This window comes from Rhinopithecus roxellana, chromosome 16, assembly GCF_007565055.1.
Source record: "Rhinopithecus roxellana isolate Shanxi Qingling chromosome 16, ASM756505v1, whole genome shotgun sequence".
Lineage (NCBI taxonomy): Eukaryota > Metazoa > Chordata > Mammalia > Primates > Cercopithecidae > Rhinopithecus > Rhinopithecus roxellana.
Window position 1 is genome coordinate 84,355,856 of NC_044564.1, and position 16,270 is coordinate 84,372,125.

Genomic DNA, 16,270 nt, shown 5'->3' on the forward strand with positions numbered 1-16,270 from the left:
AGAAACCCTACAAGCCAGAAGAGAGTGGGGGCCAGTATTCAACATTCTTAAAGAAAAGATTTTTCAACCCAAATTTCATATCCAGCCAAACTAAGATTCATAAGTGAAGAAGAAATAAAATCCTTTAGAGACAAGCAAATGCTGAGAGATTTTGTCTCCACTAGGCCTGCCTTACAAGAGCCTCTGAAGGAAGCACTAAATATGGAAAGGAAAATCAGTACCAGCCACTGCAAAAACATACCAATCATAAAGACCATCAATGCTATGAAGAAAATGCATCAACTAATGGGCAAAATAACCAGCTAGCATCATAATGACAGGATCAAATTCATACATAACAATATTAACCTTAAGTGTAAATGAGCTAAATACCCCAATTAAAAGACACAGGCTGGCAAATTGGATGGAGTCAAGATCTACTGGTGTGCTGTATTCAGGAGACCCATCTCACATGCAAAGATACACATAGGCTCAAAATAAAGGGATGGAGGAAGATTTACCAAGCAAACGGAAAGAAAGAAAAAAAAAAAAAAAAAAGCGGGGGTTGCAATCCCAGTCTCTGATAAAAACAGACTTTAAACCAACAAAGATCAAAAAAGACAAAGAAGGGCATTACATAATGGTAAACAGATCAATGCAACAAGAAGAGCTAACTATCCTAAATATATATGCACCCAATACAGGAGCACCCAGATTCATAAAGCAAGTCCTTACAGACCTACAAAGAGACATAGACCCCCACACAATAATAGTGGGAGACTTTAACACCCCACTGTCAATAATAGATCAACAAAAGAGAAAATTAACAAGAATATTCAGGACTTGAACTCAACTCTGGACAAAGCTGACCCAATAGACATCTACAGAACTCTCCACCCCAGATCAACAGAACATACGTTCTTCTCAGCACCACATCATACTTATTCTAAAATTGACCACATAATAGGAAATAAAACACTCCACAGCAAACGCAAAAGAGTGGAAATCATAACAGTCTGCCAGAACACAGTGCAATCTAATTAGAACTAAGGATTAAGAAACTCACTCAAAACTGCACAACTACATGGAAACTGAACAACCTGCTCCTGAATGACTACTGGGTAAATAACGAAATAAGGCAGAAATAAATAAGTTCTTTGAAACCAATGAGAACAAAGACACAACGTACCAGAATCTCTGTGACACAGTTAAAGGAGTGTGTAGATGGAAATTTATAGCACTAAATGACCACAGGAGAAAGTGGGAAAGATCTAAAATTGACATCGTAACATCACAATTAAAAGAACTAGAGAAGCAAGAGCAAACAAATTCAAAAGCTAGCAAAAGACAAGAAATAACTAAGATCAGAGCAGAACTGAAGGAGATAGAGACACAAAAAACCCTTCAAAAAAAAAATCAATGAATCCAGGAGCTGGTGTTTTGAAAAGATTAACAAAATAGACCACAAGCCAGTCTAATACAGAAGAAAAGAGAGAAGGCTCAAATAGACACAATGAAAATAATAAAGGGGATATCACCAGTGATCCCACAGAAATACAAACTACCATCACAGAATACTACACATCTACTCAAATACACTAGAAAATCTAGAAGAAATGGATAAATTCCTAGACACACACACCCTCCCAAGACTAAACCAGGAAGAAGTCAAATCCCTGAACAGACTAATAACAAGTTCTGAAATTGAGGCAGTAATAGCCTACCAACCAAAAAAAAAAAAAAAAAAAAGCCCAAGACCAGATGGATTCACAGCTGAACTCTACCAGAGGTAAAAAGAGGAGTTTATACCATTCCTTCTGAAACTATTCCCAACAATAGAAAAAGAGGGACTCCTCCCTAACTCATTTTATGAAGCCAGCATCATCCTGATACCAAAACCTGGAAGAGACAGAACAAAAAAAGAAAATTGCAAGCCAATATCCCTGATGAACATGAAAGCAAAAATCCTCAATAAAATACTGGAAAACTGAATCCAGCAGGACATCAAAAAGCTTATTCACCATAATCAAGTCTGCTTCATCCCTGGGATGCAAGGCTGGTTCAACATACACAAATCGATAAATGTAATCCATCACATAAACAGAACTAATGACAAAAATCATATGATTATCTCAATAGATGCAGAAAATACCTTTGACAAAATTCAACAGCCCTTCATGCTAAAAACTCTCAATAAACTAGGTATTGATGGAACATACCTCAAAATAATAAAGAGCTATTTATGACAAACACACAGCCAATATCATAGTGAATGGGCAAAACTCGGAAGCATTTTCTTTGCAAACTGGCACAGGACAAGGATGCCCTTTCTCCTCACTCCTATTCAACATACTGTTAGAAGTTCTGGCCAGAGCAATTAGGCAAGAGAAAGAAAGAAAGTGTATTCAGTTAGGAGAAGAGGAAGTTAAATTGTCTCTGTTTGCAGATGACATGATGGTATATTTAGAAAATCCCATAGTGTCAGCCCAAAATCTCCTTAAGCTGATAAGCAACTTCAGCGAAGTCTCAGGATGCAAAATCAATATGCAAAAATCACAAGCATTCCTGTACACCAAGAGCAAACACAAAGCCAAATCATGAGTGAACTCCCATTCACAATTACTACAAAGAGAATAAAATACCTAGGAATCCAACTTACAAGGGACATGAAGGACGTCTTCAAGAACTACAAACCACTGCTCAACAAAATAAAAGAGGACACAAACAAATGGAAGAACATTCCATGCTTATGAATAGGAAGAATAAATATTGTGAAAATGGCCATACTGCCCAAGGTAATTTATAGATTCAATGGTATCCACATCAAGCTACCACTGACTTTCTTCACAAAATTGGAAAAAACTACTTTAAATTTCATATGGAACCAAAAAAGAACTCACATAGCCAAGACAATCCTAAGCAAAAAAGAACAAAGCTGAAGGCATCACGGTACCTGACTTCAAACTATACTGCAAGGCTACAGTAATCAAAAGAGCATGGTACTGGTACCAAAACAGATTATCAGATATATAGACCAATGGAACAGAACAGGCATCAGAAATAATGCCACACATCTACAACCATATGGTCTTTGACAACCCTGACAAAAACAAGCAATGGGGAAAGGATTCCCTATTTAATAAATGTTGTTGGGAAAACTCACTAGCCATATGCAGAAAACTGAAACTGGACCACTTCCTTATACCTTATACAAAAATTAACTCAAGATGGATTAAACACTTAAATGTAAGACCTAAAATCATAAAATCCCTAGAAGAAAACCTAGGCAATACCATTCAGGACATAGGCACGAGCAAAGACTTCATGACTAAAACACCAAAAGCAATGGCAACAAAAGTGAAAATTGACAAATGGAATCTAATTAAACTAAAAAGTTTCTGCACAGCTAAAGAAACTACCATCAGAGTGAACAGGAAACCTATAGAATGGGAGAAAATTTTTGCAATCTATCCATCTGACAAAGGGCTAATATCCAGAATCTATAAGGAACTTAAACAAATTTTAAAGAAACAACCCCATCAAAAAGTGGGTGAAGGATATGAACAGACACTTCTCAAATGAAGACATTTATACTGCCAAAAAACACATGAAAAAATGCTCATCATCACTGGTCATTAGAGAAATGCAAATCAAAACCACAATGAGATACCATCTCATGCCAGTTAGAATGGCGATCATTAAAAAGTTAGGAAACAACAGATGCTGGAGAGGATGTGGAGAAACAGGAAAGTTTTTACACTGTGGGTGGGAGTATAAATTAGTTCAACCATTGTGGAAGACAGTGTGATGATTCCTCAAGGATCTAGAACCAGAAATAACCTTTGACCCAGCAATCCCATTACTGGGTATATACCAAAAGATTGTAAATCATCCTCCTATAAAAACACATGCAAATGTATGTGTCTTGTGGCATTGTTTACAATAGCAAAGACTTGGAACCAACCCAAATGCCCATCAGTGATAAACTGGATAAAGCAAATGTGGCACACACATACCACGGATACTATGCAGCCATAAAAAACAATGAGTTCATGTCCTTTGCAGGGACATGGATGAAGCTGGAAACCATCATTCTCAGCAAACTAACACAGGAACAGAAAACCAAACACCGTATGTTCTTACTCGTAAGTGGGAGTTGAACAGTAAGAACACATGGACACAGTGAGGGGAACATCACACACTGGGGCCTGTCGGGGGGTGAGGTGACAGGGGAGGGATAGCATTAGAAGAAATACCTAATGGAGATGACGGGTTGATGGGTGCAGCAAACCACCATGGCACATTTATACCTATGTAACAAACCTGCACGTTCTGCACATGTGTCCCAGAACTTAAAGTATAATTTTTAAAAAATGCTTGACTATTGCACTTACTTTTGTGGACAAATTTATAAAGTTATTTAAAATCAACTCTACATGCCTAGTTTCAACATTCACGACCAATCCTTGCCTTACAAGAATTCCTTTTTTTAAGCTATTTTTTTTCAGTTCTCATTGTTTGGACCCACATATATAATAATGTTTTCTTCTTGCTTACATATATAAATACCTGGCTAAATATAAAATAGGGGCAACTTTGTTTTACCTTTTAAATTCTGTATACAGTGTTACTCTTTAGTTACATTAGAGTTGCAAAGAAGTCAGAGACCAATTTGATGTTGATTTCATTAGAGGAAACCTGAGTAATCTTATTTGTGGCCAAGTGTGGTGGCTCACGCCTGTAATCCCAGCACTTTGAGAGGCCGAGGCGGATCACAAGGCCAGGAGTTCGAGAACAGTCTGACCAACATGGTGAAATCCTGTCTCACTTGAACCCGGGAGGTGGATGCTGCAGTGAGCCGAGATCACACCACTGCACTCCAGCCTGGGTGACAGAGCGGGACTCCGTCTCAAAACAAAAACAAACAAAAAAACCCAAAAAACCTTATTTGTTTTTCCTGAATGCTTACATGATTATTTCTTCATCTCAGAAATATGAAAATCCTAGTGTATTCCCTTCTCATTAAACTCACATACAAAGTGCTGTTTCTTTCTTAGACACGTGAACTTTTCTATTTTTTCCATTTATATTTGCTTCTGTCTTCTCTCTCCTTTCTTGGAACCCACATTGTAACCAAATTGTATAGACTAGATTTGTGTGAAGATACTATTAAGCACTACCTCCCTTGTAATTTTTAATTTGTGAATCGTATTTTCAAAAGAACTGCTTACATTTATCTTCTCCACTTCCTTGCCCTCTATTTATTCCTTAGTCTACTCTTGCAGTTAGTTTCCCAACCATCTTATACCTGTACCTTCATCCCTACTCCACAGAAACTAGTCCTGTGGGTGGCCCCAGAAGTCAATAATGCCAAAGTAAAGGGCAAGTCTTTTTAGTTCTGACAGAGCTTGGGTTCTCAGCATCATTCAGCCATGTTATCCACCACATCATTCTCCCTTGGTTTTCGTGATGTCTCCTTGCCCACATTATGTGGCACTCTTTCCCAGTCTCTTTTCCTCCTCTGCTCATCTCTTAAATGAGGGCTTGCACAGGATTCCATCCCAGGCTCTTTCTACTCACCCTCCAAAAAGCAATCTTGAAACTGACTACAGTCCCATAGACATTTATTCCAGATAAACGGAAATTGACCCTTCTGGTCTTTAAGCTTGAAGCTTATACTAGTTTTATCTGAGATCATTTCTCAGGAGAAAGACCACCAGGCCTCTCAAAAAGTATCAAACTGAAATTCACCAGATTATCACATCCAGACAATGAGAGGCCACGCCCCTCATTCATCATGATTGCTTCCTGAGTGCCTGTTTTCCTACACAATTACATTTCTTCCCTGCTACATAAACCCCTAATTTTAGTGGGTCAGGGATGTGGATCTGAGACTAATCTCTCATATTCTTGGCTACAGCTCCCAATTAAAGCCTTCTTCCCTGGCAATACTCATTGTCTCCTTGTTTGGCTTTCTGTGTGGCTAGCAGGAGGACCTAGGCCAAACCCCTGGTGCTTCAGTAACAGATTTTTGTGGCTGGGTTTCTGTGGTCCAGGAGTCTCAGAAGCCCTCCTAAGCAACTGCCCACCCAATTTTGGCTGGAAGTGAGTTTTGGTCTCTCTGGCCCCGCTGCTGCCAGCCCCAGCTGAGTTCCTGATTGCCAGGAAGAACAACCTTTGAAATGTGACATTGGCATCTGGATAAGTGAGTGTCCTTTGTTGGCCCAGACAGCAAGATCTGCTCCTCTCAATTTGGGAAATTTTAAAAGGAGCTTCCATTTGCAGGTTAAACAAGCCCAGCTGACTAAGAAAGGGAAGCACCCTGACTCTTTCAGTATGATACTCTAGGGAGCATGTTTGTAATTGCTGCGTTTGTGTCTGGCAAAGTTAGTGTCTTTTTTGGGTACCAGACAGCAGGATCAGCTCCTTTCAATTTGGAAAACTCCTAAGAAATTTCTGTTTGCAGGTTAATAAAGCCCAATTGAGAGAGAAACGCACCTCGACTATTTCAGTTTGGACACTGTTAGGGCTTGTCTATTGCTACAGCAGTTTGGATTGTGTTTTGGTGATTGTGTGTGTGTGTGTCAATCTAGTAATAGGAAATTAGAATTCAATAAACAAATATTCTTTTGCACTACTGTTTGCCCCAATATTCTTTGGAATCTGGAGTTGGCTGTTGAATGGGAAAGCCAGGTGGAGTCCCATGTATTCTGGGTATTAGCCAAATTTCCCATGTATTTTATGCTGCTGTTTTAAGCAGGGCTGGGCCTGGTGAGTAGTTGCCACATGACGTTCTTCTGTAGTGCTGTTTGGCCCCAGGGTTCTTTGGAATCTAGCTTCTAAAAATCGAACTGCCATGGAAACTGCTTTACCCAAAATTGTGGTTCACAGCCTTCACTGGATTACCAATTGGAGCAAACAAAGTTTAGCCATATGGGGACTTGGTTGTAGACTGGTGAGTTTGTATTGCTATCTCATGGCTAGAGTTCCAAGGTAAAAGCTATTGGATCTTTGTGTGTGTATACATGTTTAGATGTGTTTATCTAGATGTACATTAACTATGTTATACACTATACCTACCAAATTGGCTTATAAATAAAAGAGTGCTCATAAATTAAGTCCAAAGTGTTTTTCAAGTTCACATGACTTAAGTAAATCTTTATTAAACAAGCTGTCTTTTAAATTTTTGATAAAATAAAAATAGAAATGTCTTCAGAATTGTCAGCATATATTTTTGTCTTGGTTTTATATTTGTCTCAGCTAGATAATGTGAGGTATCAGAGTTTGGCAGAAGGTTATAAAGCTATAAACCCAGTGAATATTTGTGTGAATTCTTTATAAGACTAATTTAATAATTTAATGAAAACAGCTGAATCATCTGAGTTATTGATAAATAACAATGCCCATGCAGTTATTTTTAAGGTCCTTATTTAGGTGAACACCTGACATTCACAGGTTATAAAATGGTCAACAAGGAAATGATGCAGAAATAATCTGGATAAACTGCTAAAAGTAAATAAAATGTAAATGGTCAAGTGCTGTAGATGAATTTTGGCATAATCAGAAATATAATCATTGGATGTTTCAGTCAGTTCCAATCAAGAAAAGGTTATGATGTGGGGAACATGTTTCTAAAAATTGTGGGATGGTTCTCATCTATAAAATACTAATATCTACTAGGCAGCTCAAGATTTCTTGCTTCCTAGGTTTTTACTGAAATTTAAGGTTGTTACTAAGGATAAGAATTCTAGTTCATATGTAATTCTATATATGAAATGTGCAAAAGACAATGTGTTTTTATTCAAAAAAATAATTTTATCTAACTCAGAAGTCATCTAAAGTCTATTAATAATTCAAATTATGGACTGGAAAAGTTACTTATGAAACAATGTAGAAAAGAAGTAGAGGAGAGAGATGTGGAGAAAGTTATGAGTATGAAGATGTATTTTTGGTAAGGAAGGTTATAAAGAAAATAATTTTGTATGACAAAGCATCTTATAATGGTAAATTTTTTGTCCTAAAGTTAAATGACTGAAAAAAAAAAAAAAAAGAAAGGAGGAGGAGGAAAATCCAGGACAAATCAGAAAGTCAAAGCATATCAGCATATCATAGATGGTGTAAGTCATATATAGTTTATTTCCTATTTCTTTGTGTGTCTATCTGTATGTACAGAGAAAATATAAAATTTAAAAGGTTTAAATAATATTCTCTTAAAACCAGATAGAATATTGGAGAAATTTGGCTAATTAACACGGCTCATAAAGTTCTTTGTCCTGATGAAAGTAAAATAAGAAATATTGTAAAGAAACACACTGGCAGTTTGGCAGTTCTTTCTTAATATAGTTAACCATGAAGCCAGACAGAAGCCAGATATATCAACAACCAAATTTCCCTACATGCTTGCATTGCTTCACACTGTATTTGCTCTTCTGCATAGATACACTATCTATTAAAGTATATATACTAAAGTATATATACTATCTATTAAAGTGTAATCACTTACTGGTCACATACCTAAAGTGATTTTGTTTTGTTTTGTTTTGCTTTTTTGACACAGATTCTCACTCTGTCATCCAGGTCGGAGTGCAGTGGCGTGATCTTGGCTCTACCTCCTGATCACACAATTTTCATGCCTCAGCCTCCTCCAGAGTAGTTGGGATTATAGATGTGTGCCATCATGCCTGGCCAATTTTTGTATTTTTAGTAGAGATGGAGTATTACCATGTTGGCCAGGCTGGTCTCAAACTCCTGGCCTCAAGTGATCTACCCACCTCTGCCTCCCAAAGTGCTGAGATTACAGGCATGAGCCACCATGCCCAGCCTAAAGTGAATTTCTTAATTGTACTATATATATATATATAGTGGTATTGGTGAACTTAAAGACATTAAATTGTGCATCAGGAACAAAATATTCATCATGTGTTTTTTTGACTCTGGGTAACACTACAGCCTCCAAGGTAAACTGAGTAGAAAATTTTCAGGTTGGTTTCCTGTTTTTTCTTTTAATTTGCATTTATTTGCTGTTTGTTCTTCTTTAGGTTTTACTTTTATATACATATATTAATAAAACCATTGATGGTTTTTAGTTTCTAATGGAAGGAAGGCTCTTACTTGGTGCCATGAATAGTCATTTTGTTTCCTATGCATTTCCAGTAACTCATCATGTGCTCTACTTATCTAAAGTTCCTAAGCTACCTTTTCCAAACCTCCAAAAATTGATAGTGGACATCAGCCTTTAAAATTTGTTTGGTTTTGCTTACCTCTAATGAACTAGAGAGCTATAAGAACTTTAAGGTTCCTGGCAAAAAATAATAAAAGGTTTATTCTTATAAGTTCTGAATAGTAATTATTGGTTATTTGGAAAAGTAGATGAGAGAAATGTTTAAATGGTGTTTATTTCCAAGGTAATTCAATTCAATCAACAATTTGAGTGGTTTCAGATCTTTTCCTTTAATGAGGCAAAACTGCTACATGGGTACAAAGTTTTAAGATTCAGAAAAAAATTGGCTTTGTCTTTAAGGAAATTATATTGATTGGGCTTTCTCTCAAACTAATTTAGTTGTGTTTACCATCATTAAGATTAAATAACATTTACTTGGATTAAGTCATTAAAAAAAATTATAAGACTTTCTAGTGTTTTTTTATCCTAAGCTGTTTATCACTGATGGGCCTTCATGTGTATACTTGAAAACAAAATATGTACATACAAGTGTTGCGCCAGTTTGAAGATTCTAGTGCTGTAAGTCACCTAAATCAGTTGTCAGTACCGCCTCTAGAAACCAATCTTGGAAATGTATGATGAGGCTCTCTTAAAATAGCTGGAAAGAAATTACTGTGTGCTTATTGTCACTTTGTCCTTGTTTTGTTGTATACTTTTTAAATGAAAGATTTATCCTCATACTGAGTTTCCAAAACTCATACTTGCATTTACCTTTTTTTTAATGATGGAAAGAAAAGTTAACCATCTTACTTTGGTAAGTTTGGCACAGGACCTACCACATTTTTGAGGCTCTAGGTCAGTTTTGTCACTAGAATGCTAGCAGATAAATGCAAGGAGTAACCTAACCACTTTAATACAATGGATTGTATAATGGGTTTAAGTGTTTCAGACAGTAACTACTGGACACCAAATCCCAGGGTTTTATTTTGTGACATATTAGAGAGAATTATGGGGTTTTCTATCGTAAAAATACCCTATTAAATAATTCTTAGGAAACAATTATTTAATAATTCAAAGGTCTTTAACTCCTGGGTCCAAAAAACACCAACACCTGCTAAATCTTGAGCATTGACACCAATTGAAGCCTCGTCTTCAGCCTCAGAAAGTGACAATCAAAATGAACTGCTTTCATGAGACATAGGGCTAGAAATTAAAACCATTCAATCCCTCTAGGCCCAGGAACTATTGCAGAAAAGGTGAGCATGTGAACTTGTAAGGGCTGATTTTGAGTTATAAAATTAGCTCAGGGTTTTTCTATGAATTAAACATTGACATCAAAAGCACACTGATGCAAGGCCAATGTCTGGGCCCCTGTGTCATAACAGGGTTTTCTTGGAGCATTACTCTACTCTTTAAAAGATGTATACTCTACATCTATAAAAAGATGGCTGGGTGTGGTGGTTCAGGCTGGGCGTGGTGGCTCAGGCTGGGTGTGGTGGGTCACGCCTGTAATCTCACTTCTTTGGGAGGCCGAGGCAGGCGGAGCAGCTGAGGTCAGGAGTTGGAGACCAGCCTGGCCAACATGGTGAAACTCCGTCTCTACTAAAAATACAAAAATTAGCCAGGTGTGGTGGCATGGCCTGTAATCCCAGCTACTAGGGAGGTTGAGGCAGGAGAACTGCTTAAATCCAGGAGGTGTAGGTTGCAGTGAGCCAAAATCGCACCACTGTAGCCCGGGCAACAGAGCAGGAGACTCCATCTAAAAAAAAAAAAAAAAAGTTTACAGAAATCCTACCTTATAGTCAAATTGATTAAAATTAGGTTTACAAGGTTTTATTAAAATTAGCTTTAACATTAAAAATATACCAAACAAAGGTAAAATTTGATGTTCTCTTTTGAATAAGATGTTTGTATATTATTAATGAGATAAAATATTTGTTTACCTTTTGAGTAAACTGTAGGGGGAAGAAAAAGGAGAAGGAGAGACGTTTAGTTGGCCTCATGCTATCTTTATTAGGCCGTATTGTTTGGGAAACTGAGTCACCTATCAAAGGGTAAATGTGTTTGTTTTATCTTTTTGGCTAAATGAATAACTATTTTATAGTGACCTGTGATCCTATTTTGTGATATCAAATGTCTTAAATCTTTGATAACTGACAGACTTCCCAACAGCAAAAATTTCAAGTTCTAAATTCAGGTGTTTTGTTTTGTTTTACCTCAAACTAACTTTTTTGTATATTAGCTTCCTTGAAGTCCAAGAGAGACATGTTAGGCTTCTTTGCTATGTTAGAATTATACAGGAAGCATTATCAAATGTGAGGTGGTATTTAACTTGCTTTGGGTTATATTTATATAGATGTGCTATTAATATGTGTTGCAGGATTATATGAGATTCCTAAAATTCTGATATGTCTTAATATATGGTGTCAGTAATGATGATTATTATGTTAAAGTGTTGTATGTCAACAGAAAAAAAAATTTCCTTGCCAACTGTGTCTTTATGGCTCTCCTAAGACTTTTGTCATCACAATTGTTGTTTTGCATTGATTCTTCTCAAAAAGTGACTTATAATCAGATGTAGTCCAGAGATTGTTTATTTAGGGGACTTCATGAAAAGGAGTCTTGAATGCAGATTTCTGATAACTTTGGAGATTGTGCCACTGGAATACAGAAAACTTCTAGGACTCTTAGAGTCCTAGAAAACGTCCTACAGAAAACTTCTGGAGTCCCTCTTAATTAAAAGAGCAACATGTTTATAACGATTACTAACCCAATATGAAGCACAGCAGGAGTTGATTGATGGACTGAACTAATGTGAGACTGAAATAATTTTTTATGGTTGTGTTTGAAAAAGTCTGGAGAATTTTTGTTTTTCAGAATCTGGAGAATTTTTTTCTTTTAAGCTCTTCGTAACCTTTAAGAATACAGTATATTAAGTAGAGTATACCCTTGTAAACAGAATTTGAGGCATTTTCTCTCTCCCAAATTTCTCCAGAATTTATAAACTATTTGTGAATATTCTTAATTCATGGCAATGTGTTTTCTTGCATACATTTAATAAAAATCTGTTTTCTTTTATAATGGAACACAGTTGGAGGAACAAGTTATTTTCCCAGGGCTTTGACTGAAATGGCCTTGTGAGAGGTTCCAGCAAAGCCAATTAGGAGAGCCCATATAGACAGTAATTTTTGCTGCACTTTGTGTGGGTAAATAAGCCAAGTGTATGTAACTGAGGCTTATTTTGCAGGTAGGCTCATCCTGCTGTGATATGTCTTTGGTGGAAGTGGGGAACAGTAATGATATAGATTGTGTCTCAGAAGAAAACTATAATAGTAGATTAACTTTTGATTCCTGGGTGGCCACGTGGTCACCCATAGTATGGAACTGCACCCCACACCATTCCTTAGCATGAAGCTGCCAGAAAGATTGAGGATCAGATTCCCCATGATCCAGGAATCGATAAATAGAGGGGGACTGAAACCAACACAATAGTCCCATATACAATTCTTTCGAATAAACACAGAAATTGATCCTTCTGATCTTAAAGCTGAAACTTATATTTGTTTTATCTGAGTTCCTTCCCCAGGAAAGGGACCCCCAGGCCTCTCAAAAGATATAAAAGAACTGAAACTCATCAGATCATCACATCCGGACAATGAGACACCAGGCCCCTCATTTCTCATGATTGCTTCCTAACCCCTCCAGAGTCCATTTTCCAACACCTAGTTATATTTCTTTTCTTCTATCCATAACCCTAATTTCAATGGGTCAGGGAGATGGATTTGAGACTCATCTCCTACCTCCTCTGCTGCAGCTTCCAATTAAAGCCTTGGCGATACTTGTTGTCTCAGTGATTGGCTTTCTATGCAGGCAGCAACAGAACCTAGGCTGAATCCCTGGTGCTTCAGTAACAATTGCACCCACTCTCATTGTTTCAGCAAGGATCTCTACATTAATGTCTCCCCAACTGTGGACCCTTTTCCTGAACTCCACACCTGTGCAGCCAACAGTCTGATGAACATCTCTTCATTGATGTATCCAAGGCATACAAACCCAGCATACCTAAATCCGAATTTTTCTCCTCCTGCAAACCTGTCCCTCTTCCCACATTTCCTATCTCAGAAACTACCATTTATTCACCCAAGGACCAAAGCTAGAGACCTGGAAGTCATTCTCCACCCTGTCCTCACCCTTACCTCCTCACCACAACTCCCCAAGAGACCTATTGATTATACTTTCCAAATGTGTCTTGAATCCATCCATTTCTCCCCATTCCTCTGGATTCCTATTTTCCTAACTGGTCTCCCTGCTTCCAGTTTTTCCACTCTGCTGTCCTGGCATCATTGCATCTGCCCTTCTCTTTCTCCCTGTCTTGTACCTATCCAAGCCATTCCTCAAACTGAAGTCAAAGTCGTTTTTCTACAATGCAAATTCTATTTGGGTCCCCTCTCTTTATCACATTTCAGTGGATAAAGTCCAAACCTGTTCCTATCCCACTTCTGCTTGCCTCTCAAGTCTCATCTCTCTCAACTCCTGCCTCTCTCTCCACAATGCCACCATACTAATATTTTCTGGATACATGGAACACTCTGGTTTCTCTTTCATCTTGGACCCTTGTACATAAGGAGCCCTCTAACTGCAATTTATTATTGTCTCCTTCCAGCTAATTATTTCTCCTTCATACCTCAGTTCAAATGCCAAATATCTGGGAAGCTTTGGCTGTGCCCTTTGGACTCTAGTAGACATCCCAGCTTTTTTCCATCAAAGCACTGCTGCACTTTATTATTTACTATTTTGTTACCTGCATTCACGTACGCACACTAATCACTATTAGGGCAGGGACGGTTTCTACTGTGCTCATCATTGCTTCCTCAGCTTTCAATGACATGCCCTATTAGGTAACAGGTGCTCAGTAAATTACCTCCAATGCTAACATAATGCTAACACATGAGTTGCTTATTTTATTCCATCAAGGTGTATCAAATCAATATATGAGTGCATGAAAAAATGGAATTCACACCAGTTGTTAGTGTTTCATGCAAGTACTTCTTCAGGTGCCAAGCTACACTGGTCACTAGAATGCCATGCCACGACCTTTCTTTTAGTTTTGTAGAGCAATTAGCACTCAAGTTAGTTGCCGGTCTTAATGCAATTTCCAAAAACTGCAATAACATCAGGAAAGACTGGCACTTGGAGACTTTTAGGATTCCCAGGCCCCCTCTGATCGACTTTTTTTTTTTTTTAGACAAGAGTCTCACGCTGTCGTCCAGGCTGGAGTGCAGTGGTATGATCTGGGCTCACCGCAACCTCCGCGCCCCTGGTTCAAGCGATTTTCCTGCCTCAGCCTCCTGAGTAGCTGGGACTACAGGCCTGCACCACTACGCCTGGCTAATTTTGTATTTTTCAGTAGAGACGGGGTTTTACCATATTGGCCAAGCTGGTCTTGAACTCCTGACCTTGTGATCCGCCTGCCTGGGCCTCCCAAAGTGCTGGGTGCAGGGAGCTGAAGGCCCTTGGGATGTGACCAAGTCAGCATTCCGCTGGAGGCTATATGATCAAACAACAAACTGCTTATCATGAATGCAGCAGGTGGGCAAACTCACACTGCCTTGCCACCAAAAGGTTTGCTGAGACCCTCACTCCCTGGCGCTGGGCTCCTTGAAATTATTTATTGAGAAATCTGGCACCTATTGTTCGAGGAATGCAGTCTTGCAAACCTGCTGTGTATCAAGCTGCCAACCGTCAACTACTCCCCCTTGTGAACCACCCCCCCCCCCTTCTCGCTCTTTTGCCTAATAAATAAGGAGGGCTGTGTAAAGCTCAGGGCCCTTGTCCACTAGACGCAAGGTGCCCCCTGACCTCTTCTTCCAAATATACTCTTTTGTCTCTTATCTTTTATTCCCGCGTTCGCCCCTCTTTGTTCAGTCCCCCTAGGTCCGTGCGGGTTTCATAGTGGCACCCCGAACAGCAACAGCATCGGGTGCTCTACAACTGGGATTACAGCGTGAGCCACCGCGCTGGGCCTCATCGATATCTTATAAGTACCACCTCCTTTCACCTCTTTCCCAGAAGCCTCTGCTCATCTCCAGCAGAAAGTAATTCGATACAAATTTACAAAATGGTCATTACCCAGGATCACCTGTCTCCAAAGCTAGATGGAAACACCTGTATTAAAGCTTAAAGTCTGGAAAAGTCCGGCTCCTCTCCAGCTTCCAGTTCTTTGGACGTGCAAATAAGACTCGGCAGAGTAAGCAAGCATCAACTTCCTTTAAGCTCAGACCGCATTTTGTGCTCAGTACAGTAATTATCTGCCCTTTGTGTCCCATCCCTTGGGCTGTAATGTATACTAAGGAAGAGCCCTTATCTCATTTCTCAATCTCTGTCAGTATCCAGCCAAGCACACAGTAGACTTTAATATTAGAGAAAATAAATGAAACAAACAGAAAATTTCTTCCCCAGCTTTGAACTAAATAGATGAGCACCCTTAAGCAAGTCGCTTCACCTCGCTGGAACTCAGTTTCCCCACCTAGGCCTCGGAGGGCTCCTCAAACTCTGGCAACCTCTAGCCTAAAATGCTGCGGAGATCTTACCACAAACTGGGGTGTCTGGCAGGCTATCTGTATTGATTAAAAGAAGGGAACGAAGCAAGAGAAAAACAAGTCCTCAAATGTATTCCGCCGAGAAGGCGCCGCTGGGGACACTCACCCTCCCCAAACCAGGGGGCCATGTAGCTCAGGATATAGGTAGGGTCCAGGGTCTTCCGGATATAATCCTGGAAGGCTAGCAGGCTGCGCCGCTGCTCCGTGGTCATGCTGGCCTCTGCTTCCAACTACGTGCCCGCCCGGCTGTGCCTCACTAGCTTTAAAGCCGGGTAGGAGGAGGGCGTGGCCAGCGGGGAAAGCAGGGATTTTCCGCTGAAATGATACCGGACGAGAGGCGGAGCTGCATGGGAATCTTAATAACTAAAAGGAAAATCGAAAGTGCAACTAGCGGTGGGCGGGGGCCGCAGAGGCTGTGCTGCCTCTCGCTAGTTTCGTTTCCCTCCGCACCGGGGAAGCCAGGAAAAGGAGAGGACCCCTAGGAACTTTTATTTTTATGATCTTAAATTTTGTTTTGCTTTTATAGCGCTAA

The 16,270-nt window shown here is 39.1% G+C and overlaps 1 protein-coding gene across 1 annotated transcript in view; it reads right to left on the reverse strand.

The window, feature by feature from the left end:
• Nucleotides 1-16,104, reverse strand: part of DDX58 (DExD/H-box helicase 58) — a 72,245-nt gene extending 56,141 nt beyond the window's left edge. The window contains exon 1 of the mRNA XM_010354445.2: nucleotides 15,845-16,104. Coding sequence (XP_010352747.1) covers nucleotides 15,845-15,950 — 106 coding nt within the window. The 5' untranslated portion in view covers nucleotides 15,951-16,104. The remainder of the gene's footprint in view (nucleotides 1-15,844) is intronic.
• Nucleotides 16,105-16,270: the final 166 nt, after the last annotated feature.